This window comes from Silurus aristotelis (genome assembly GCF_946808225.1).
Source record: "Silurus aristotelis genome assembly, chromosome: 15".
Taxonomy (NCBI): Eukaryota; Metazoa; Chordata; class Actinopteri; order Siluriformes; family Siluridae; genus Silurus; species Silurus aristotelis.
The window spans coordinates 24,212,167-24,235,639 of NC_139588.1; the positions used below are offsets into that span (position 1 = coordinate 24,212,167).

Consider the following 23,473-nt stretch of genomic DNA (forward strand, 5'->3'; position numbering starts at 1 on the left):
GAAAATAAGACAGTGTGAGCTGCTGCTAAAACACTCAGTCTCTCTCTGTGACTTGAAACCACAATGTTATTTCTATTCATGTGAAACTGCTGCTTAATTTTAGAGAGTGCTGTCAGTAACACTTCTGCTTATATATTTAGTTTAAATACTTCTGTTCACTCCTAGGACTGATTCTGGGTCAGAATGAAAATTTTCTTTCCTACAAGTGGAAATGTTCTGAATCATGAATTGATGCTGAAAATCCATAAATCATTTTTAAGCAAGCGGGCTTAAATAATTTTTGCTCTAGTTTTATTTAATTTATAATTTTTTTTTTTTTTTTTGTGCTAGCATTTAAGCAGCATGTCATTATAGCTATATACCTCAGGAACTGAGGAACACTAGTGACATCTGGTGTAGAAAATGCAAAACACAAGGAAAGAAAAAACCTAAAAGATAGAAACCCCCCAGATCTTGACAAAATCATCATAAACAGAACTATAAACAATGAGAAAAGCAAACAAAAAGAAACAATCAATGAAATCAATGTAATGTAAACAGTACACTGGTGAATATCATAAGGGGACTCTGTGATGGTGCCAAATCAAAGAAAAGAACAAATACAACTTCCCTACCCATAGCCAAGCTGACATAGCCAAAATACATTGGATGGCACTCACCTCTAATCCTTGTGTGTGTATACAGAGGAATACATTAGGAGGTAATAAAGAGGCTAAAACTCCCTGTACACAGCCATTTTCTAAGTTGTATGTACAGCAGGCTAGCAGTTGTGGTAGATATTGGTGAGGCAAACATACAAAAGAAAATTCAGTACCAAGCATTGAGTATTTGAACTTAAAAAAAAACTCTAGCATACAGTCTTTGCAATAACAAAACACTTTTTGTTTGAAAATCACTAAAGAGTGTTTGCCTTAACCTCATCTACCTCCTTTTGGATGTCCTGCATCATTAATAAACAAGCTTCAGTTAGTTCAGAATGCTGCAGCCAGAGTTCTCACAAGGTCAAGGAAATATGATCATATAACCCCAATCTTATTGTCCCTACACTGGCTTCCTGTTAAGTTTCGAATCAACTACAATCCGTCACGTTTCCTGAGATTTTAAAACTTTGGACTTCTAGTAGTTCCTAGAATAGCAAAGTCCACTAAAGGTGGTAGAGCATTTAGCATAGAGCATAGAACATTTAGCTCCTAAACTTTGGAATAGTCTTTCTTATAGTGTTCGGGGGTCAGACACACTCTCCCAGTTTAAGTGCAGATTAAAAACTTATCTTTTTAGCAAAGCCTACACATAACACACATCACATCATAACCTTGTGCTCCAGAACATCTGATAACATGCACATTATCAACTTGTGCTGTTAATATTATGAACAGCAGCTATGCTAATTTCTCTCCACTGCTTCTCTTTCTCTCCTCATCCCGAGGCATCCTGAGGTTTGGTCAGCTCCAGTCACGTCTCACCTCATGAAGATTATGGACCTTTAAAGAAATAGATGCCGAACTCGCAAACTTCCCGTACCACCCAGAGACGTACCAGTGCCAATTGGATCCCACTTCATGTGTGAAGTTTTGACATTGGACCTCCCGGAGTGTTTCAAGGCTCTGGCATGGAGAAGCTGGTGTTGGATCGCTGATGATCTCAAATGTTGAGCTAATTTATGAATTGCTCGGTAGTTTTATTGTTTATAGTACTCAGTAGCTTTATAGTAGTTTTATAACCATAATGACTGTATAAGACTGTAGAAAGAACATTACTAATCTTACACTCTAGTTCTCACTCTCCAGTGTTCTGTATTGTTAAAAAAGACTATAAACAGACTCTTGATGTCACCCAAATGATAATGGGTTCCCCTTTTGAGTCTGGTTCCTCTCAAGGTTTCTTCCTCATAACATCTGAAAGAGTTTTTCCTTGCCATAGTCACCACGGCTGCTCATCATGTCAGAGAGTTCAGGTTATAGGATCCAAGGCAGCTGCAAAAGAGCAGGGAAGAAAAGCTGTGCAGAGCTGAATTGGGAAGCCGATTCAGGGAGCCGATTCAGGGAGACGATGTGCGTGGAGGGTGAGGATGCCGAGCCGGAAGTCGGGGCGCGTTCAGCATGAGCCGGAAACCGAAACGCGTGTTCAGCGTGAGCAGAGGCGAGCCGGAAACCGGAGCGGGTTCAGCGCGAGCAGAGCAGGGCCAGAAAACCGGAGGACAGAATGGTCAGGTCAGAAACAAAAGAACAAACAAAACAGAGAATACGCTGGAGAGTTATCAGGGCAAGCCTAAAGACAATCTGGCACTGTCTGGAGGAGTCAGGCGTCCTTATAAGTGGCAGAAAATTAGAGGCCATTTCCGTGCAGCTGGTTGGGAGGGGCGTTCCCGCGGTAATGCCTGAAGTGCTCAACCGGGCTGACAGTTCCCCCCCCATCCAGGGCCCCGGACGCCCCAACAGGCTGCCCTGTGTGAGCCCGATAATAGCCAGAAATCAGGTCAGGGTCCAGGATAAAGCGGGAGGGGACCCAGGAGCGTTCCTCAGGACCATAGCCCTCCCAATCCACAAGGTACTGAAGGCCCCAACCACGACGACGAGAGCGGAGCAGGTGGCGCACGGTGTAGGCAGGACCCCCATCAACGAACGGGTCGAACCCTAGACACATGAAATGTAGGGTGGACCCGGAGCGCCCTGGGGAGCCTGAGTTGGAGGGCCACGGGATTGACGACCGTGGAAATGGGGAAGGGGCCGATGATGCATGGGGTGAGCTTCCGACAGGTGGCCTTAAGGGTAAGGTCCCGAGTAGAGAGACATACACGTTGCCCAGCACGGTTGGCCCCCTGGCAAAGCCTTATGCCATTTTTGAGCAATGCTGCTCGGGCCGTTCTCCAGCCTCGACGGCAGCATTCGGAAGAAAAGGGCGGCAGAAGGAATGGCGGACCGGGGTTGCTGGTTGGAGAAAGTTGCCGGCAGGAAACCGTGGACCACCTGGAAGGGCGCAAGTCCTGTGGCAGCAGTGGGAAGAGTGTTATGGGCATACTCAATCCACAAAAGTTTGTCCGACCAGGAGGAGGGTTCCCGACTGCAAAGGAGGCGGAGACCAGTTTCAAGATCCTGGTTGAGTCTCTCGGTCTGTCCGTTCGTCTGGGGGTGAAACCCAGATGAGAGGCTGGTCGAGATGCCCAGAAGGTGGCAAAACTCCCTCCAAAACTGCGCTGAGAATTGGGGTCTGCGGTCCGATACGACATCTCTGGGGAAAGCATGGAGGCGAAATATGTGCTGGAGGGCCAGCTTGGCGGTTTCCTTGGCAGATGGCAGCTTGGGTAGAGCGATGAAGTGGCCCATCTTAGAAAACCGATCAATGACCGTTATGACGTCCATGGAGATGGGCGACCACGGGCGTTTCGGGATAGCAAGGGGCCGAAGAAGACCTTGGGGGCGGCGACAAGGGTTCTTGTGTTGGGCACAGTCTAGGCAGGCTGCAACAAAGTCCCGGGTGTCATTTACCATGGAAGGCCACCAGAAGCGTGCCTTGACCAGAGACAAGGTGCGAGGCTGACCGGGGTGACAGAAGAACAGGGAGTTGTGACACCACTGAAGAACTCCAGAGCGGAGACCCTCGAGGACGAACAGGAGACCAGTGGGGCAACCCTCGGGGACAGGGACCCTGTCTCGGGCATTCTTGACCCGCTTCTCCAAGGCGAGACTAAGAGCGTGGACCGACACAGACTTGGCAAGGATGGTCTCTGGGCACGGCTCCTCCTCCTCCAGGGCATGAACTCTAGAGAGCGCATCAGGCTTGACATTTCGGCTCCCAGGCCGGAACGAAAGAGAGAACTGGAAGCGGCCAAAGAAAAGGCCCCATCTAGCCTGTCGGGGGAAGAGTCGTTTAGCCGATTGGAGGCACTCAAGGTTGCGATGATTCTTCCAGACCAGAAAGGGGACCTCCGCACCCTAAAACCAATGGCGCCATTCCGCCAAGGCCAGTTTGACAGCAAGGAGCTCCCTCTCACCCACCGGGTAGTTACGTTCCGAGGAGCTAAGGCGCCTGGGAAAAAAGGTGCAAGGATGCAGGCGGTTATCCTCAGGGCAGACCTGGGAGAGCACCGCCCCTACTCCTATGCCAGAGGCGTCGACTTCAACAACTGCCGAGCTGGGTCAGGAAAGATGAGGATGGGCGCCTCCGTGAATCTCCGCTTAAGCTCCAGAAATGCCTCCTCAGCCTCGTGGCCCCAAAAGAACGAGTGGAGGGAAGACGTCAGGAGGTGGAGGGGTGCCGCCACCGAACTATAGCCCTTTACGAAGCGTGATAAAAAATTGGCGAAGCCCAGGAACCTTTGTAATTGGCGGCGGGAGGTGGGGTCGGCCAGTCCCGGATTGCCTGGACCCTGGCAGGGTCCATCCGGGTATTAACCGTATCCCAGGAACGAGGTTTGTGAGGTGTGGAACTCACATTTCTCGGGTTTTACGTAGAGCCCGTTCTTGAGAAGTCTCTCCAAGACCTAACGTACCTGCAGGACGTGTTTGTCCATGGAATGGGAGAAGATAGGGATATCATCTAGGTAGACAAACACGAATGTATTGAGCATGTCACGGAGGACCTCATTGACTAGAGCCTGAAAGACGGCCGGGGCGTTGGTTAGGCCGAACGGCATGACGAGCTACTCGTAATGACCGGCTGGGGTATTGAAGGCGGTCTTCCATTCATCGCCCTCCCTGATAGGCACCAGGTGGTACGCGTTGCGTAGATCCAGCTTAGTGAAGATCGTGGCACTCGAGCTCGAACGGCGAGGCCATAAGCGGCAAGGGGTAACGGTTCCGGATAGTGATCGCATTAAGACCCCGGTAGTCAATACATGGGCGTAGGGACTTATCCTTCTTTTTGACAAAGAAGAAAGCTGGGGAGGAGGATGTTAGGATGATACCTGCTGCCAGGGACTCCAGAATATACTGGTTCATGGCAGTCCTCTCTGGGGCGGATAACTGATACAGGCGCCCCCTAGGGGGACTGGCAGCAGTTCAATGGCACAGTCGAAGTGCCGGTGGGGAGGCAGGGAGGTAGCCAAGGCCTTACTGAACACGCTCACAAGGCCATGATAGATCTCAGGAACCAATGCTAAATCGGAGTGCTCGGGAGTGACAGCCGGCAGTGGTTTGGGTGGAGGGAAAGCAAGGCAGTGGCCAAAGCAATGCACACCCCAATCCAGAATACGCCCTGTCATCCAATCAACACGTGGGTTGTGTTTCTGAAGCCAAGGGAACCCGAGCATTATGGGGGCTTGGGAAAAGGAGATGACCAGGAAGGAAAGCCACTCCTGATGTCTTTCCCCCACTGACATGAGTAGAGGCTAAGTGCGGTGCGTGGCCCGGCCTAAAAGGCTGCTGTCCAGGGCTCTGATCAGCAGAGCTTCAGGTAGGGGTTCCATGGGAACCAGCAGTTGCTGGGCAAGCTTGAGGTCGATGAATTCGGCATCAGCCCCAGAGTCGACGAAGGCAGCCAATTCCCACTCTGTTAAATTACTCTGTGGTAATGCCTGAAGTGCTCATGCGGGCTGACGCATCAGGGATAAATGCACACCATTCACCTTGACTGTTGATTTCTGTAAAGCTACTTTGAGACAATGTCTGTTGTGAAAAGCGCTATAGAAATAAACTTGACTCGACACTATGACTGTAACCATTCATTTAGTGCAAAAAGTCTACTAAACTTCTCAATCCCTCGCTGGTAAGTGGGAAGAGGTCCTGACACTATGATCCTCATTGTGGGCGATGTGCTGCGTACCATCTTCACCAGGATCCTGAAATCCCTCTTTAAGATCTTTGTTTGCCTCAGCCGGTGTTGTTCGGTCCAGCATGGAGAACAACCGCTCTGAAGTTCTCGTTCAGAATTGCAGGAAACTGAGCAGCGACATCAAGAACACAAGAACCAGGAAACAGCGAGTGTGCACCTTACCTTTGGCTCCAGTAGCGCGGACATGCCTGACGAAGGAATCTCCAAGAATAACTGCATCGTGGAGAGGAGCGAAATGGTTCTCGGTAGAGATCTCGAAGGCCGGTGGGGGTGGCGGAAGAGACGTCCTCGACCAGTGCTTGGCTCGCATCTTCCGCTGCTGCAGCATCCAGGGTCCATGGTGCACCAGTGCCGGAGTAAACAATACCTGGGCGAGTCGTTTTGTGGGTGCGCTGGGCCTGGGCGGGGAGACACGCGGAGTTGAGGTGCTGGGAGCATTAGGTTTAACCCGTGAATTTACCTGGGACGAGTGAGCGTCTGCACGGGATGTTTCCAGCACTGCTTTCCGCTTTCGCAGCTGGGCATGCTTAGCATGCAGCTCGCGAATCTGTTTCTCCAAAGCCTCCAACTCCACCGTTTGTAACTCAAACGAGTCCTCACCTGTGGTCAAAGGCAGACATACAACCGGCATGGTGCTTATAATAGCAAACAGAGTTCAGATAAAGTGTGAGAGTTATGATAAAGTAAGAGGCAATGAAAACGAGCAAGTCAGGAAGACAAGTCAGGAAGACAAAAAAATATTTAGGATTATTTAAGGAGAAAAAAGGATAGATAAAATAGTAAAGTTTGTTTGAAAATGGCAAGCGCGTTCTGACCTCTTGTCAGAAGATAGATAGATAGATAGATAGATAGATAGATAGATAGATAGATAGATAGATAGATAGATAGATAGATAGATAGATAGAACTTTATTGTCATTGCATAGTACAGGTACACAGAAACTAAATGCAGTTTGGCATCTACCAGAAGTGCAAAATGTAGCAGTTGTGCAAAAGTGCAGATAAATATCTAGCATATTTACAGTGTAGATAACTACCTAGCATATTTACAGCAAGTGGTATATATGAAAGTATATACAGTGAATAAATATAGAGGCGTACAGTAATTAAGAAAAATGTGCAGAAATGAAAGGTTACAAGATCACAAGATTATGGCATTAAGGAGTAGCAAGCTGAATAAACAGTATACTATATATATATATATATATATATATATATATATATATATATATATATATATATATATATATATATATATATATATATATATATCTCAAAATATATACACACACATACATCATATACACAAATGAATGTGAAATGTTGGGCAGAATGTACAGTAATGATATAAAGATACATACAGATATAAAAAGTGCAGATGTAATGAGGAGTGAAAAAGATATAATATGTAGTATGTACATGTATTGTACAGAGGTTATATACAGTTGTTTGTTTGTGTTTGTTTTGTAGTGATTTAGCAGTGTAGTGTAGAGTTCAGTAATGTGATGGTGGATGGAAAAAAGCTGTCCCTGAACCTGCTGGTTTTGGTGCGTAAGTTCCTGCATCTTATTCGTGATGGAAGGAGGTTAAACAGTTTATGACTGGGATGTGAAGAGTCCTTGATAATGTTGTGATCTCTGCGCAGACATCTGCGGTGGTAAAGGTGTTCAATGGCAGGTAGTTGGGTGCCAGGGATGCGTTGGGCGGTTTTGACCACCCCTTGCAGTGCTTTACGTTCACACACAGTGGAGCCTCCGTATCATACAGTGATGGAGTTGGTCAGGATGCTCTTAATGATGCAGCGGTAGAAACTCGTTAAAATCCCTGGGGACAGATGAGATTTCTTGAGACTTCTCAAGAAGTACAGGCGTTGTTGTGCTTTTTTTTTTACCAGAGCTGACTTGTTCTGCTGCCAGGACAGATCCTCAGAGATGTGAACTCCCAGGAACTTAAAGCTGGAGACTCGCTCTACCTCAGTTCCATTGATGTTTACTGGTAGATGTCTCCCGCTGTTGGATTTCCGGAAGTCCACAATGAGCTCTTTGGTCTTTGTGGCGTTGAGAGTCAGGTTGTTGGTGGCACACCATGCTGCCAGATTACGGATCTCTTCCCTGTAGGCTGATTCGTCATTGTTTTCGATCTGGCCAGCTCAGAACACAGCTCTGCGGTATGCCAGTGTTCAGAATGAGGGTTGAGGATACCTGGTTTCCCAACCTGACAGATTGAGGTCTGTTGGTGAGAAAGTCCAGAATCCATCTGCAAGTGGAGGTGCAGATATCCAGTTCACTGAGCTTAGTGATCAGTACAGTGGGGAGGACTGTATTGAATGCAGAGCTAAAGTCAATGAACAGCATTCTGATGTATGTGTTGCTCTTATCCAGGTGGGTGAGAGCAGAATGAAGAGCTGTGGAAACTGCATCCTCAGTTGACCTGTTCGGGCGATAGGCAAACTGGTGTGGGTCCAGTGTAGGTGGTAGGCCCAGAGTGAGGTGATTTAGGACCAGTTTCTCAAAGCACTTCATAGCAATGGGGGTGAGTGCAACCGGGCGAAAGTCATTTCAGGCATTTAGCAGCTGAGTGCTTAGGCACTGGTATGATAATAGTGGTCTTTAGGCATGTTGGTACCGTGGCTTGGGCCAGTGACAGGTTGAAAATGTTAGTAAAAACCTGTGCCAGTTGTCCAACGCATGCTCTGTGTCTGTCTATAGAAGAAAAGGGAGAGGTGAAGTAAGGGAAATGTAAAAGCTTTCTGTGTTGTGCTCTCTGTGGTGTGTCCCACCACAGAGAGCAGATTTTATCTGAGTGAAAGCCTGCTGGTATGACATCACCCACTGGGCCAGATCTGGTGAAATCAGTGAAACCAGTCAGGGAGCTGTTGCTGTCTGAATTATTAGGAACACACCTCCTATAATAGCCAGCTTAACCTAGAAACTGGCTCACCTCCTTTTTTGGTTATGGGCCTGCAATTACTGCTGTCATCAATTTAGGTATGCACCTACCCATGACTCAATTAGAAGCAGAGATACCATACGTTCACCCGATTGCACACTTATTTGCGTTTGCTGTGAGTTCTGCCACCTCAAAGTTTTCAAGACCGCTTTGAGGTGTTGTAAATTCATTGCATACGCATTATGAAGTGGAGAATTAAGTCCATGAGACCTTTAAATGTTGCTGGGGCTCCGAACAAACCAAATGCCTAGAGACACAGGTGCCACCTCTCTCCATGGTTTGAGGTGGTATATTTGTAATGCCCTGCCTGCCTCTATCTGTGCACCCTGTTTTCATAATAAACTTCTTCAACTTGCCATGTAAACGTAAAGGGTCTTTGCCACTTTGTGAGTAATGTAGAGCTTGATGTGGGTAGTAACACAAGTACTTTATCTCTCATGCAACTGCATGCCCCTATTCTGCATCTGGGACTGTTGAGCCTGTTGCAAATTCTCCAGTGTTGATTGACCCAAATTGTGGAGTTTTCCTCTCAGGTCAAGAATGTAGTGAATTACATTTTTGCTGCTAGAAGTCAATCCTAATTATTGTGAATAAAATCTAGCACTCTGTGTGGGTTATAGACATATAATACTTTTAACTGCATAAACTCTGTGTAGGCTTGTGGGGCCTGTTTTACTTTGAACAACAGGGGTTTGAGCCACATATCTCAGTTCTGGCATCCTCATGAATTTGTACTTTTGCGGGTTCGATTAAATCACTCCACTAAACCATCGGTCTAAACTATACGTAATAATTAAGCTCAAGTAGTGTCCATGACTGAACGCCATGCCTTGATCAGTCCTGATTTTTGGGGGGGAACCTGACTCGGGAGTTGTGTAGTCCAACATAACCTATTATTAGTCTCTTTGGAGAGAAGTTGGAGTAACATTTCCACATTGCCCCGTGGCCCCATCTTGTTGAGCAGGACATGAGCAGCAGACACAAAGGTTGCAGCAAGAACAGTCTGTTTCCTAAGGGTGCTCTGGAATGCCTTCTGGTCCTTAGCAGTTCTGGAAGTGCTGATCCTGCGGGATTGAGGAGATCCTCGAAGTATTCCTTCCACCGTCCAACGACATCCCCAGTTGAGGTCAACAGCTCCCCACCTCCACTGTAAACAGCATTGGTAGGGCACTGCTTCCCTCTCCTGAGGCGCCGGACGGTTTGCCAGAATCTCTTCGTGGCCAGCCGATAGTCCTTCTCCATGGCCTCACCGAACTCCTCCCAGGCCCGAGTTTTTGCCTCCACAACCACCCGGGCTGCAGTTTGCTTGGCCTGCTGGTACCCGTCAGCTGCCTCAGGAGTCCCACAAGCCAAACAGGCCCGATAGGACTCCTTCTTCAGCTTGACGGTATCCCTTACTTCCGGTTGCCACCACCGGGTTCGGGGATTGCCGCCTCGACAGGCACCAGAGACCTTATGGCCACAGCTCCGAGCGGCCGCTTCGACAATGGAGGTGGAGAACATGGTCCACTCGGAATCAATATCACCGGCCTCCCTCGGGATCCGGTCAAAGCTCCGCCGGAGGTGGGAGTTGAAGATCTCTCTGACAGGAGACTCGGACAAACGTTCCCAGCAGACCCTCACAGTACGCTTGGGTCTGCCGAGTCTGTCCAGATTCCTCCCCCGCCATGGGATCCAACTCACCACTAGGTGGTGATCAGTTGACAGCTCCGCCCCTCTCTTTACCCGAGTGTCCAAAACATACGGCCGCAGGTCAGATGAAACGACCACAAAGTCGATCATCGACCTACGGCCTAGAGTGTCCTGGTGCCACGTGCACTATTGGACACCCTTTTGCTTGAACATGGTGTTCGTTATGGACAAACTGTAACTAGCACAGAAGTCCAATAACTGAACACCGCTCGGGTTCAGATCCGGGGGGCCGTTCCTCCCAATCACGCCCCCTCAGGTGTCACTGTCGCTGCCCACGTGGGCATTGAAGTCTCCCAGTGAAACGACAGAGTCCCCAGTCAGAGCACTGTCCAGCACCCCTCCCAGAGACCCCAAGAAGGCCGGGTACCCTACACTGCCGTTTGGCCCGTAGGCACACACGACAGTGAGAGACCTATTCCCGACCCGTAGGCGCAGGGAAACGACCCTCTCATTCACCGGGGAAAACTCCAACATGGGGGGCTATAAGCAATCCCAAACCAGCCTGCCACCTTTCACCATGGGCAACTCCAGAGTGGTGAAGAGTCCATCCTCTCTCGAGGAGTGTGGTTCCAGAGCCCAAGCCGTGCGTAGAGGTGATCCCGACTATCTCTACCCTCTCAACCTCACGCACAATCTCAGGCTCCTTCCCCGCCAGCGAGGTGACATTCCACATCCCTAGAGCTAGCTTCAGTGTCCAGGGATCGGGCTGTCGAGGCCCCCGCCTTCGACTGCTGCCCGATCCTCTTAGCACCAGCCTCCTCTTGCAGGTGGTAAGCCCACGGGAAGGCGGCCCCACGTCGCTCCTTCGGGGTGAGCCCGGCCGGACCCCGTGGGGGAAGGCCCGGCCACCAGGCGCTCGCATACGAGCCCCAACCCTGGAGCCAGGCCCGGGGTTGGGCCATACCGGGCGACATCACGGTCCTAGATCTGTTTTTTCTCATAAGGGTTTTTGAACCGCTCTTAGTCTGACCCGTTGCCTAGGACCTGTTGGCCTTTGGAGACCCTACCAGGGGCATATAGCCCCGGACAACATAGCTCCTAGGGTCATTCGGGTACTCAAACCCCTCCACCACGTTAAGGTGGCAGTTCAAGGAGGGGACATATCTCTCATCATCCAAAAATGGCTCCATCAGATTCATGACCACGTTCTCTGCCAGTCCCTCTCCCTTCTGACGACTGGGGTCCTTTCCCAAGTAAGGAGATGCATTGCAGACATATTTGGTCTCCAAATCTGTGGCCATCCAGAACTTGATCCCAAATTTGTCTGGCTTGGTTGCGATATACTGTGTGAATGGACAACGAACATTGGTAGGGAACAGCTGTTCATCTATGGTCATGTGTTCTCCTGGAGTGAAACTCTCAGCACAGGTCTTGTTGAAGCGTGTCCAGATGTCGGAGATTGCAGCAAATTTGTCTGTTTTCACCTGTTCTGCCCGCATGTCCTTGTCATCAAATCGAAGGTGTTGCATAATTGAAATTAATCTATCTCAGGGCATTGTCTTTTTGATTACTGGCACCAGAAAGCTTTCTGACCAGCAATCCACAATGGCACCAACGGGACACATGATTGCTCTTACAAACAGAATTGAAATGAATGCCATTAGTTCATGAATTGCCAAATTCCAGTCCGGCTCTGTTCTGCGGGCTTGAAGGACCATGCACTCCCTGATGGTCTGCAGCATTTCCACGTCTAACAGGCAAAGGAAGCTTTGGAGCACGCTTGTAAGTTTACGCTGTCGGAAGATAAACAAATAGAGAGTGGTAAATTTACATGAACCTCACTCTAAATGGGTTTATATAAATATCATATGTACTATGGCAATGACAAACCATAGCAGACTCTGTGGGTCCAGCTTGCGAGGTGAAGCACGAGTGATTTGCTACTGCACTGGGCATTCCAATGTCCTCCTCTACCCACACAATGCCGTGTTTTGCTGTCTGGCTCAGACAGGGCTTCCCAGTACCACGGTGCATTTTCCGTGGAGGCATGTTGGGTTCTTGTTCCGTCTCCTTTTCGGATTCTTCTGAGGAGGTATCAGTGGCTTGCTGGACAAATGAAATCTCTCCTCCATCAGAGTCAGCTTTGTCCATTTCCTGAAGCCAGGCTAAAGCCTGTTGCGCGGAGAGGTTCTTCCTGCGTAGCAGTGATACGGAGGCCATCCTGATGTGTGTTCTCAAAAATGCGAAGAAGAAATGATTCTCCCGCCTGGGTCGGTCTGCTTTTATGCACAGCACTGTGCTGTAGTCATGCAATGCCACTCCCTTACATACACAGTCACAATGGACAGAATCACGACCAATTGTTAAGAAGGTTTCCTATCCAGCTCGAATGACCAAATGTTGGGATTTTTACTATCTGGTGTGCGCTGATTAGGGGCTTGTACTCGCCCCAGCGTGTCAGTCAAAACACGGTACAGGATTCAGAACACTCAACTTTACTGGGTATAGAACTGATCATATATGAGGTGATTCTTGCTATCTTCTGTTAGCTGCTGTTCGGTAGGTTGCGTGATGCAGAATGCATGCTGAAAGGCCACTGCTGGTTTACCACTGCTGAATGGTCATTGCTGAGTGACTCTGCTGAACAGTCAGTGCTAAGTGAAAGGTTGCACAATGTCAAATGGCCACATGTAGTTCACATCGTAGTTCACCATCTCCCTCAGAGCCTAATGAGTTCAGGAGACCCACGAGAGCTTGAATTTCGAGGGCGAACAGATCAGAACTGGCTATATCTCCAGGCTCTACACTAGAGGCAGACACACAGTTTACCAAGCAATGACAAGCTACCTATGACATCAAAGGAGATTAGGCAACTCCGTGAAGATAAGGCAGCCATTCTGGAGGAACTCCGACAACTTAGGGTCCTTTTCAAGGATATGCAGAATTTAACAGTAAAGCTGCAGACAACTCTGCTAGCCCCCTGACGACAGCAAGTCATAGATGCCCCTAATGAAGAGCCTAGAGATACAGCCAGTTCTGATCTGAGCTAGTCTGAGTAAACAAATGCAAATGTGCCAGGCCTCACAGGTGTTGGGTGGTTTGCACAACAAAAACAGGATAAGAATCAAGCTGAAGAACTGTGAAAATCTCAACAGGGGGGATTAACACCTCGGGACTTGCACCAGAAAATAAAAAAGTCAGCAATTCTAGTGCTAAGCCACTCCTGTGTTGTCTTGTCTGCATGCTCAGGGTTGTTATTATGTAGGAAGGTGAAAGTTGGGCCCAGACTGGGGTACTGAATGCTGTAAAACAAGTTTCTAATAAATATATTGCTGTGCTTAGCTCCATTTAGCTTTCCCTTAACTATGAACAGTTGCCAAGTCACTGCTACAGAAAAACACCTCTACACCTCACGCTTTACTTTTAAGATGGTTTTTGCAGGTGATGAGGGGTGCCTGATTTTCTCCAAACATAACATTTAGAATTGAGATTTACCAGTTCTTGTTCCACACAGTCTGAAAGTCTTTCGGGTGCCTGTTGGCAAACTCTATGTGGGTTTTTTGTGGGTCTTCGGTCTAATCACTCTGCCATTATGCCCAGATCGGTGGAGGACTGTAGTGATGGTTGTCTCCGGTTAACTAGCAATTGTATTACCAGTACTAAATTTATTGTATTGTATTTTTTCCAACAGCCCAGAGGTCAGAATTACTCAATTGTATATAAAGACTATGCATGCTAGAGCTTTACAATTTACATTTTTGCTGAATAGTCTATTTTGTTTAACAATTCAGGTAAGTTAGCACCATAGATGAAAATTAGTGTGAGGAAACCTCAGTGGGTAAATTCAAGACTGAACATCAAAATTCTAGGTCAATTTAGACAAAAATATTTTCCATAGGGAAAGGTCATTACGATCACAGCAACTCCTTGATACCTAGGACGGGGCTCCAGCTGCCATCATCTGCCTACTTGGACAAACCTACCTGCTGGCTGGATTTGTTGGAACAATTAACAAACAGCAGCCTTCTTTCACTTACTGTCATGGGCCAGGATTTCCTGGTCATAACTGGTAAGTAGAGGCTTCCACACACCAATATCTAATAGGTAGTTCACTCCACAGTTAAAAATATACTGTACAATGTGCCTATTCAATGTATCACTATAGACACTCTCTCAGTTAAAAGGCCCCTTTTTTTGAGGGGTCCATGTGGGTTCACTGTGTGCATTCAACACTGGGTCCCATTTCTGGAATGAAATGTGGATAATGTTGTGTGGGCCCACACTATTGAGCCAGTTTGGGCCCCAGTGGGCCAGCCCAAAATAATGTGTGGGCTGCCTACACATTTACTTTTATATTTATGACATTTAATGTATTAGGAGTCAGACTAAGAATACCATTAGTCTAAAGGCTTTTTTTTAGGAAGTGTTAAACTTGTCAGGATTTCATTTTTTGTGCCCTGTTCTTTGTTTTTTCTGTGTCTTTCCTTTCTTGCCCCACCAGATGTCACAATTGTGTTCCCATTCCAATTATTAATACCCATGTCTTCCACCTGTGCCTAATTTATAGTATATTTAAGTTTCCGCTTTTTTGGTCTGTTCCTTGCTTGGTCCTTGTATGCCAATGGTAATACTGATTTTTTTCTACACTTTCCTTTTTTCCTGAGTGTAAGTTTTGTTTTTTCTGAATGTTCTTTTTGCCCAAGTATGTGTGGCTTTAGTTTTCTATTTTCTACTGTATTTTCTTGAAGTTTTCCGTCACTGCTATTTTCCCATTCCCCTTGTTTGCCTCTTTTTGACATTTGAAAATAAAAGAAACAAACAAAAAACAAATACAACTCCTGCTAAATCTGAAGTAAAAAGTGCGGTTGTAGTCATTGATTATCACTTAGCATACTGCTACAGTTTCTTTCCAAAATGCAGTTGACTCGAGTTTGATGTACATTGTTAAAAGTTATACAATGATGGAGAGTAAGATCAGTTGAGCAGTGGTTTAGGATTAGAGAGAGAGTATAATGAAAGGTGAGAGAAGATTTGTGAGGTGGATGGATGCTGGTCTGTTTTGGCTTTGTAGGTGAACATTAAACAAAGAATAGCCAAACATTCAATACTTACCACAAGAGGAAAATATTTAGTCTTGGTTATGTTGCATAAATATAAGTTTCCCCTCCACAAACTATGATCAGTCACAACCCACCTTTCTGATATTGTGTAGGTCCACAATATTTCCAGACGAACTCACAATCATTGATGCATAAAATAACTTTACAATTGACTGCTATCTCCTGAGATTAGCTTTACATTGTAGTAGAAAATCTGCTTGTATAAAATCAAGGTCACTGCATCTGACCAATCTAAACCAACCACAACTTCATAGCATCCAATCAGAGGTAAGTCTGAATCTGCTTTTACACTGCACACACGAGTTCACTCCCTCACTATCACTTCATCTGAACAGGAACAATGATCTCACTCTTTGTAGCTCTTTGTCTCTTTACATCAGGTCAGTTAGATTTTGTATATTTTTATATAAATTACATTAAAAATGATAAAATAATTTCAGTATATATTTGTCTTTATTACTGACATGCAGATGGTCGGTTTTGTTTCAGTAAAACCTTCTAACATCAAGAAGCTTCAGGTGCAGAAACGTGTGGAGAAAGTGTTACTATAAAATGTGACTTGTCCAGTGATGATTTAATTTGGTATAAACAGGATTTTGGAAAAGTTCCTCAGATGGTAGTGAGACGAGCTCATAGTAAAATCAGACCTGGTGAAGGATTTCCAGATGAACGCTTCAGTATTAGTGATAATCAGTTTATTCTCACCATTAAAGACCTGAAAGAAGAGGATACAGGAACATATTTCTGTGCAAAAGTGCTGAAATCTTCACTATTCTTTGGATCTGGAACCCTTTTGATTGTTGAAGGTAAACAGTTTTACTCTGATAACCTGCTCCTGAACTCAAACTCATTCCAGATCAACACTTTATCTAGAATTCTCTCGAATTTCACACCACTGTTTATTTATAGTATTATTCTTACTAATTGATGTTAAAGCTGAGGAGATGAAACGACTTCCTCCGACTGTAACGCTGATGGCGAACGGAGACTCGCTCACACTCCAGTGTTCAGTACAAGAGTTTACTTCAAGCTGTGGAGACCAGAGTGTGTACTGATTCAGACACGACTCAGGAGAATCTCCTCCAGGAATCGTTTACACTCATGGAGACGGCAGTGATGAGTGTAAGAAGAACTCTGAGGCTGGTTCTCCTCCACAGAGCCGTGTCTACACTCTCCCCAAGAGGAAGCTCCAGACCTCTGATAAGGGAACGTTCTACTGTGCTGTGGCTGCGTGTGGACAAATCCTCTTTGGGAATGGAACTGAATTTAAAGAAGGTGAAGGAGAAGGTAAGAGCTTTTATACATTTTCCTGTTGAAAACTCAGAGTCAGTTTTAGTGATACTGATCCAAATAATGGCTTTTTATCATTTCAGAAAAGATCCAGTGGAGTGTTTTAGTCTTAATCACCTCTAATATAATATCTATTACTGTAATCATGGCTCTGGTTTGGGTTTTACTTCAGAAACAAAGAAAAGGTTTGTTTGCTTTTTAGGATTTTTCTAAAATGAATTTTTATTAGTTTCACAATCAGTTCAACATTAATGATATTTATTATTGTTGTATTAAGGGGCTTCCAACGAGCATCAGAATAACACAGATCAGGTAATCCAGTGTTTTATCCAGTGTGATTTTTTTTTTTTTTTTTTTTTTTAGATATAAATGCAGATCTGTTCAAGTCTACAGGAAATGTAGGATTTTTAGTGATATCATCTTACAAGATACACTCATCCATCTATCCACTCTGGTGTATAAACACCTCTTGTTCTTTATCAGGCTGATGATGAAGATGTCTTGAACTATGCAGCTGTGAGTTTTGCTAAGAAACCTTCATCCTCCAGAACATCCAGAGACCAGAGACATGAAGACGTTTATGCACAAGTTATATATAAATAGATCCAAAAGGAAATTAATCCAGACACTGAAGTTTTATTGTTGTTAAAATGTATTCATTCATTCAAAAAGAATAAATAATTGCTGAAGAAACTGTTTAGGATGGCAGTTTGTAAAAGGGGGAAATATATGCAATAAAAATTATATATTGTGAAATTTGTTTTATTTTCTATTTCACATTTACGTTAGTATAAATAGCTTTAATTAAATTTATGCTTTTACATTTAAGATGTTTCTTTTATTGCAATTCAAAATAATAATTGTAATAATAATAATAATAATAATAATAATAATAATAATTCTTCTTCATTTATATGATGCATACATTAACATATTACCATACATTAAATATATTTCAATAAATGAACTTCCAAATGTTCATTACCTTTTAACAAACTAACTCAAAAACATTTCATTCCCGATGCTGAAATACAATACAAATCTGTACATTGCTGAGAAATGGCTAACAAATGATCCTCACAATAAAAAACATAGTAAATAGTAAATCAATCTCCCTCTTAGAGAAAATATAAGTAGCTAGGTAACATAGGATATTAAGGCATATGATTGTGAAGGATTTGTGTGTAAAACAAGGTTCAGATAAAATCTGATGCCTATTTTAGTCTTAATTTAAGTAAAAAAAAAACTACTTCAGCAGACACACAAAGGCAGTGACTGTGTGAGTGGAGAAAATGAAGGGTTGCATCACTTCCTGTCAAGTGAGACACAGGAAAGTACACAGTGCAAAGGACATGGCCAGTTTCAAATATCTCATTATGTAAAATATGAGTATTATTTCTCTCAATTAATTGCTCTCAATTTAAATACCATGTTTCTCATTTCACATCAGAAACACACACACATGGACAGGTCTTTACACTGGCATACAAACACAGGAAGGTTTAAATCCACAAAGGAAACTAATTAAAACAAATGAACAATCAAAATAAAACATCAAATCATTTGACAGGGTTTAAACAAGAACCCTGACAAGGCAAAGCAAACATACACTGCTTTCACTTAGACCCCATGTGGTTGAGTCTATACAGGACCCACAGCAGTGGTACCCATTTAGACCCTATAAATGTTTTCTCTGGGTATTTCAGCTGTCAGATTGCCAATAGAAATCCCACACATGCACCTATTATAAACAATACCTTGTCAAACATTTAACATCCGATAATATTTTAACAGCCTAAGACTTACATAACATAAAAAACTGCACACAGAAACAAGACAGCAAGCCAAGTATTCTCACTACTCGTTGGTTTGTAGCAGCTGTTAGCATAGAGCAGCATTTCCAATGTACCAATAACCAAGTCTTAAGCTCACAATTAGCAATCCCCAGTTTGGTAGACACAGAATATCACACAGCAACTATTATTTGTTTTCCTGGGCCTAACCCTCATAGAGATGCCTGCTGCGATGAAAGTATGCTTAACATTTACAGTCACATTTTGCTCATTGTGGCACACAAAGCATGGTCAAGCTCCAGATTGTTAACAGAGAGCTGAAGCGAGGGAAATGAGTGGTAAGGAGTACACACCAGAAAGTATTTTGATAAATGAGAGTTCTTTAAAGGAGTAGCATAGGAAAGAAAAGGCAGAGAGAGATAGAGAAACCTAAAGAAAGAGAGACAAAAAAAGCTGTGTACACTTTAGATTAGTTTATTTAAGTTTGAACCTTTTACCTAGTCTTCCTGCCTCGGCCAGAACTCTCTCTACACTGGTGCCAAAACCCAGGAGTGAGGGAATTATGCCATTATGGAGCCCTTACTGCTTAGTAAACTCACCCATGTCCAGCAAACCACCGACATTAGGCCCTCCTCTAGCTTTAGCAGGAGCAGTACCTTTTCTCCAAGACATTACTCCAAATCTTCATGGAGAAGAAGGGTACTCAAGCAACAGCCTTTGTTTTGGAGCTGTTTGAGCATATACAGTATAGCTCATAAAGGTGACAAACATGGTGTTGGCCAGACTCCAAGCATGCACTCTGCCAGTGCTGTCAAGGAAGCTTGGCTCATAACCCAACAACTTTGTGAGCATGCTGGAGTACCCCAAACTAAAGCAAGTGTTCCTAGATCAGGTTGGCCGTATTGGCGTGGTGCTGATAATATTATCAACATTGTGGTACTGAAGCAGTACTCCTCCCATTCCCACTCCTAGGAAAATGTCAATTCTGCCAAGACCTGTTGCCCAAATCCAGGTGCCACTTTTCTCTACTGTGCTTGTTCTTTCCTCACAGGTGGGTGATTCTGGTATCACAGGACTGATTGTTAAGCCTAGGCCAGTCTGCAAGTGCTGTGGAGAGCCTGGGCCAATTTTCAGGACCAATTACCTGTGATGGAGGTGGGGCAGTGCTTGGAATCTCTGATGCCCCACAGCCTGATTCAGTATGAGGCTTTGAAGTTTGCATGCCGGGTGGAGGTAAGGTGTGTATTCATGTATTTTTTTTTTCCCCTTTGGTAGCTATCTCTATTCAATTCATAGCATAATATGATATTATATATATGTGGTTATTCCCAACCTCACCTACCCAGTTTTCAGCACTTATTAGGGTGAATGTATGTAGCATTCTCTGGGGAAGCATTGCTGGGGCCTTAGACGTCATATGACGGTGTGACACAGGATACTCAAACAAAGGATGTGACGACCCAGTTGTTATTCCTGCAGCACAACCTAATGACCAAACACTTGGGGCAAGAATAAAGACTAAACAGTGTACTGGCTTATTTGTATATGCCAAGGAATTTCTGTAGATAAAGTCACCAGGAGGCTACCATATAAAGTCGGGTTGGAAGCTGGGTTTTGCGGGGCTCAATTGGCCGATGCTCACTTTGTTCTGTGGTTCTGTTTTGTAATAGCCTGGTATTGACCTACACCCATCCTGACTTTGAGTTTGCCCTGCCCTGTTTAACAATCCCTGTATTATAACCTTTTTAAATATATTGTGTGTACATACAGTGCCTTGCGAAAGTATTCGGCCCCCTTGAACTTTGCGACCTTTTGCCACATTTCAGGCTTCAAACATAAAGATATAAAACTGTAATAACTTGATTACACACAGGTGGATTCTATTTATCATCATTAGTCATTTAGGTCAACATTGGATCATTCAGAGATCTTCACTGAACTTCTGGAGAGAGTTTGCTGCACTGAAAGTAAAGGGGCTGAATAATTTTGCACGCCCAATTTTTCAGTTTTTTTATTTGTTAAAAACGTTTGAAATATCCAATAAATTTCGTTCCACTTCATGATTGTGTCCCACTTGTTGTTGATTCTTCACAAAAAATTACAGTTTTATATCTTTATGTTTGAAGCCTGAAATGTGGCAAAAGGCCGCAAAGTTCAAGGGGGCCGAATACTTTCGCAAGGCACTGTATACCCTCCCATTGGATGCCAATAATGATATAATGAACTGCAAGTTCATGAACTGCCCATGTGTGCCCCGCATCTTATGGCAATAATAGGGGTCTGCATTGTGTGGGGCCCACTATGGTGTATATTACACCATGAAATGTGGTGTATGTGTAGGCCAAACACTATGAGGCTGCAGGGGCTAGCAAACCCCCAGCTCAAGCTCATTTATGGGTTCAATTTAGTGTTGGCAGCCCACACTCATTCCACAAGTTTAGCTGGCCCAATGGGTCTCTGCATCTACCTCACATGTCAAGATGGTAACAGGACCTAGGGTAAGCTGTCCACAGTGGGCACACTTGGGCCCGAAAGTTGCATGTTTGCTGGGTCAGAACTGGATTTAAGAGTCTTGATACAGTGTTTGATATTTCAGAATTATGCTTAGTATAGCAAAGATACATTTTGGACCCTGAGGCAAAGCCTGTAAGCTTCTTTGCTTCAATAATACAAAATACAATAATTTGTAAGTAATCAAAATTAAGTACATTATTCATAATACTTAATGTTTATTTATTTATTTATATTTATAAAATGTATTTATTTACAATGTAGAAATCAAGTTAAATGTAAAGAATTCAGAAAACAAATGGTTTTGAGTAAAAGTAATAGTAAATACAGTCGAACCCACTTATCTCGACCTCGGTTAACTCGCCAACCCTATTAAGTCGACGTTTTTGAAGTGGAACCGCCAAATTCTCGCTTTGTCTTAACATTTTTTAATCGGTTATGTTGATTTTTTTATGTCACCGAACCCTAATATTTAGAGCACAAGGGGGGGCAATCAAGCACGTTAATATTTTGCCACCATATTGGTTTTCGTTTATCTCGATCATCGGTTATCTCGACGCTTTTTGGCGTCCCCTAGGCCGGCGACATAACCGGGTTCCACTGTAAACTACATCCATAATTTAAGGAAAATCATTACATTAAAAAGGTTTGGAAATGGTGAACATTTTGCTGTTTGAATAAAATAAGACACATCTGATTACAAAATGGGGCAATCATTTCATTTTAATTGTTCTTTTCCATTTTTAACTCATTTCTTTGGATCTATTTGATTTGAACTTGTGCATAAACGTCTTCATGTCTCTGGTCTCTGGATGTTCTGGAGGATGAAGGTTTCTTAGCAAAACTCACAGCTGCATAGTTCAAGACATCTTCATCATCAGCCTGATAAAGAACAAGAGGTGTTTATACACCAGAGTGGATTAAAGACTAAAAAGAATAAGTCCATTGATATTTAGTAAATGGTTTAGTAAAATTCTCTGTACATTGTGGATTGTAGGTCAGATGTGGATTTCTTTATCAGAATAGAATCACAGTGAATAGAAGACTGGATTACCTGATTGGTGCTGATTTCAGGCTTTTGTGATGAAGCACCTGAACAATAAAACAGAAGGATATTTACATGAAGAAAATATATTCATGTTTTAATGTTTTAGGGGAAATGTATATAATAATAATAATAATAATAATAATAATAATAATAATAATAATAATAATAAAAGTAAACAAACCTTTTCTAAGATTTTTTAATAAAAGTCCGACCAGTACCACCATTACAATAACAGATATTATACTGTAGGTCACTAAGGCAAAAATCATCCAATTATCTCCTGAAACAATGAACATGTAAAACGTATGAATAGTAGATGATTTATTAACAGAGAAAGGAAATCACAATAAAAAATTCTGTTATACAAAATGAAAAGAAAATGATTTGATTAAAACACTTAAGTTTTTCCTCTTTGCTATTTGAATCCTGGTGTGTAACACAATCTGTGGTGGTGTTTCCTATTCCAAGTGTAGGATTTTTATAAATCAATGAGAAAAGCAGCAGATGAACAGAAATGATAGTAAATATGAATAAAGTGAAATCCTCAACATTTACTGCATATGTACACATAATACTGGTTAAAGTGTTGATCTGGAATTAACAGCTTATCAGAGTCAAACTGTTTACCTTCAAATTGCAGACGTGCTCCAGATGTGAACTTTATTGTAGTTCCCTCCATTTCTCCACAGAAATATTCTCCTCCATCATCTTCTCTCAGGTTCGTAATGTTGAGATCAAACTGATGCTCATTTACAGTAAAACTGAAGCGATTATCATTAAATCCATCAGTAAATGTGTAGTTATTTGTCCCGTAATATTGTGCGAAATAATAAGGCACTTTTCCAAAACTCTGTCTGTACCAGACTACTTTACTTTTGTCTCTGATCAGACTGAGATCACATGCTATAGTTACATCTTCTCCACTCTTTACTGTTCTCACGTGAAGCTCCTTGATGTCAGATGTTTTTACTGTAAAAAGTGTGTGATATTTAATGGTTAATGATGTCAGTAAATGAGGTAAATATGTAATATTACTATTTGAAATGAAAGATTTGAAAATGTTCTCACCAGCTGTGCAGAGACAAAGCAGAGAGTAAAGCGCCACAAAGAGTGAGATCATCGTTCCTGTTCAGACACAGTGATAGTGAGGAAATCAACTCGTGTGTTCAGTAGAAAAGCAGCTCTCACTCACACCTGATTGGATGATTTAAAGCTGTGGACTGATCTGATTGGTTCTTTCACTCTAAAGGAATTTGAAGCTCACGGTAAATTTTGGTCTATTCTGATACTGTGTTGACTCGTAAGACCTTTTTAGAGGTGATCTACTTGAGCGCCATCATCCTGTGTGCTGGAACCTAGAAG

General features: G+C 43.8%; 2 protein-coding genes and 1 pseudogene across 3 annotated transcripts; 1 reads left to right on the forward strand and 2 right to left on the reverse strand.

Annotated features, from left to right (window-relative positions):
* Positions 1 to 11,896: 11,896 nt before the first annotated feature.
* LOC310738468 (uncharacterized protein) lies at positions 11,897 to 13,529 on the reverse strand (the record flags this gene model as incomplete). The annotated part of the gene is made up of 2 exons (XM_083563445.1): positions 12,240 to 13,529; positions 11,897 to 12,142 (listed from the first exon to the last, which is right to left on the reverse strand). The coding sequence occupies exons 1-2, from the start codon at positions 12,567 to 12,569 to the stop codon at positions 11,897 to 11,899; spliced, it is 576 nt and encodes a 191-aa protein (XP_083419571.1). The 5' UTR covers positions 12,570 to 13,529.
* A 2,292-nt stretch (positions 13,530 to 15,821) lies between these two features.
* LOC310738414 lies at positions 15,822 to 19,747 on the forward strand (annotated as a pseudogene). Its single transcript, XR_014538214.1, has 5 exons — positions 15,822 to 16,275; positions 16,406 to 16,756; positions 16,843 to 16,944; positions 17,037 to 17,071; positions 19,604 to 19,747. The product of XR_014538214.1 is annotated as an uncharacterized misc_RNA (transcript).
* Positions 19,748 to 21,777: 2,030 nt separating this feature from the next.
* On the reverse strand, positions 21,778 to 23,330 carry LOC310737974 (uncharacterized protein). The gene is made up of 4 exons (XM_083562790.1): positions 23,180 to 23,330; positions 22,739 to 23,080; positions 22,118 to 22,155; positions 21,778 to 21,945 (listed from the first exon to the last, which is right to left on the reverse strand). The coding sequence occupies exons 1-4, from the start codon at positions 23,229 to 23,231 to the stop codon at positions 21,826 to 21,828; spliced, it is 552 nt and encodes a 183-aa protein (XP_083418916.1). The 5' UTR covers positions 23,232 to 23,330; the 3' UTR covers positions 21,778 to 21,825.
* Positions 23,331 to 23,473: the final 143 nt, after the last annotated feature.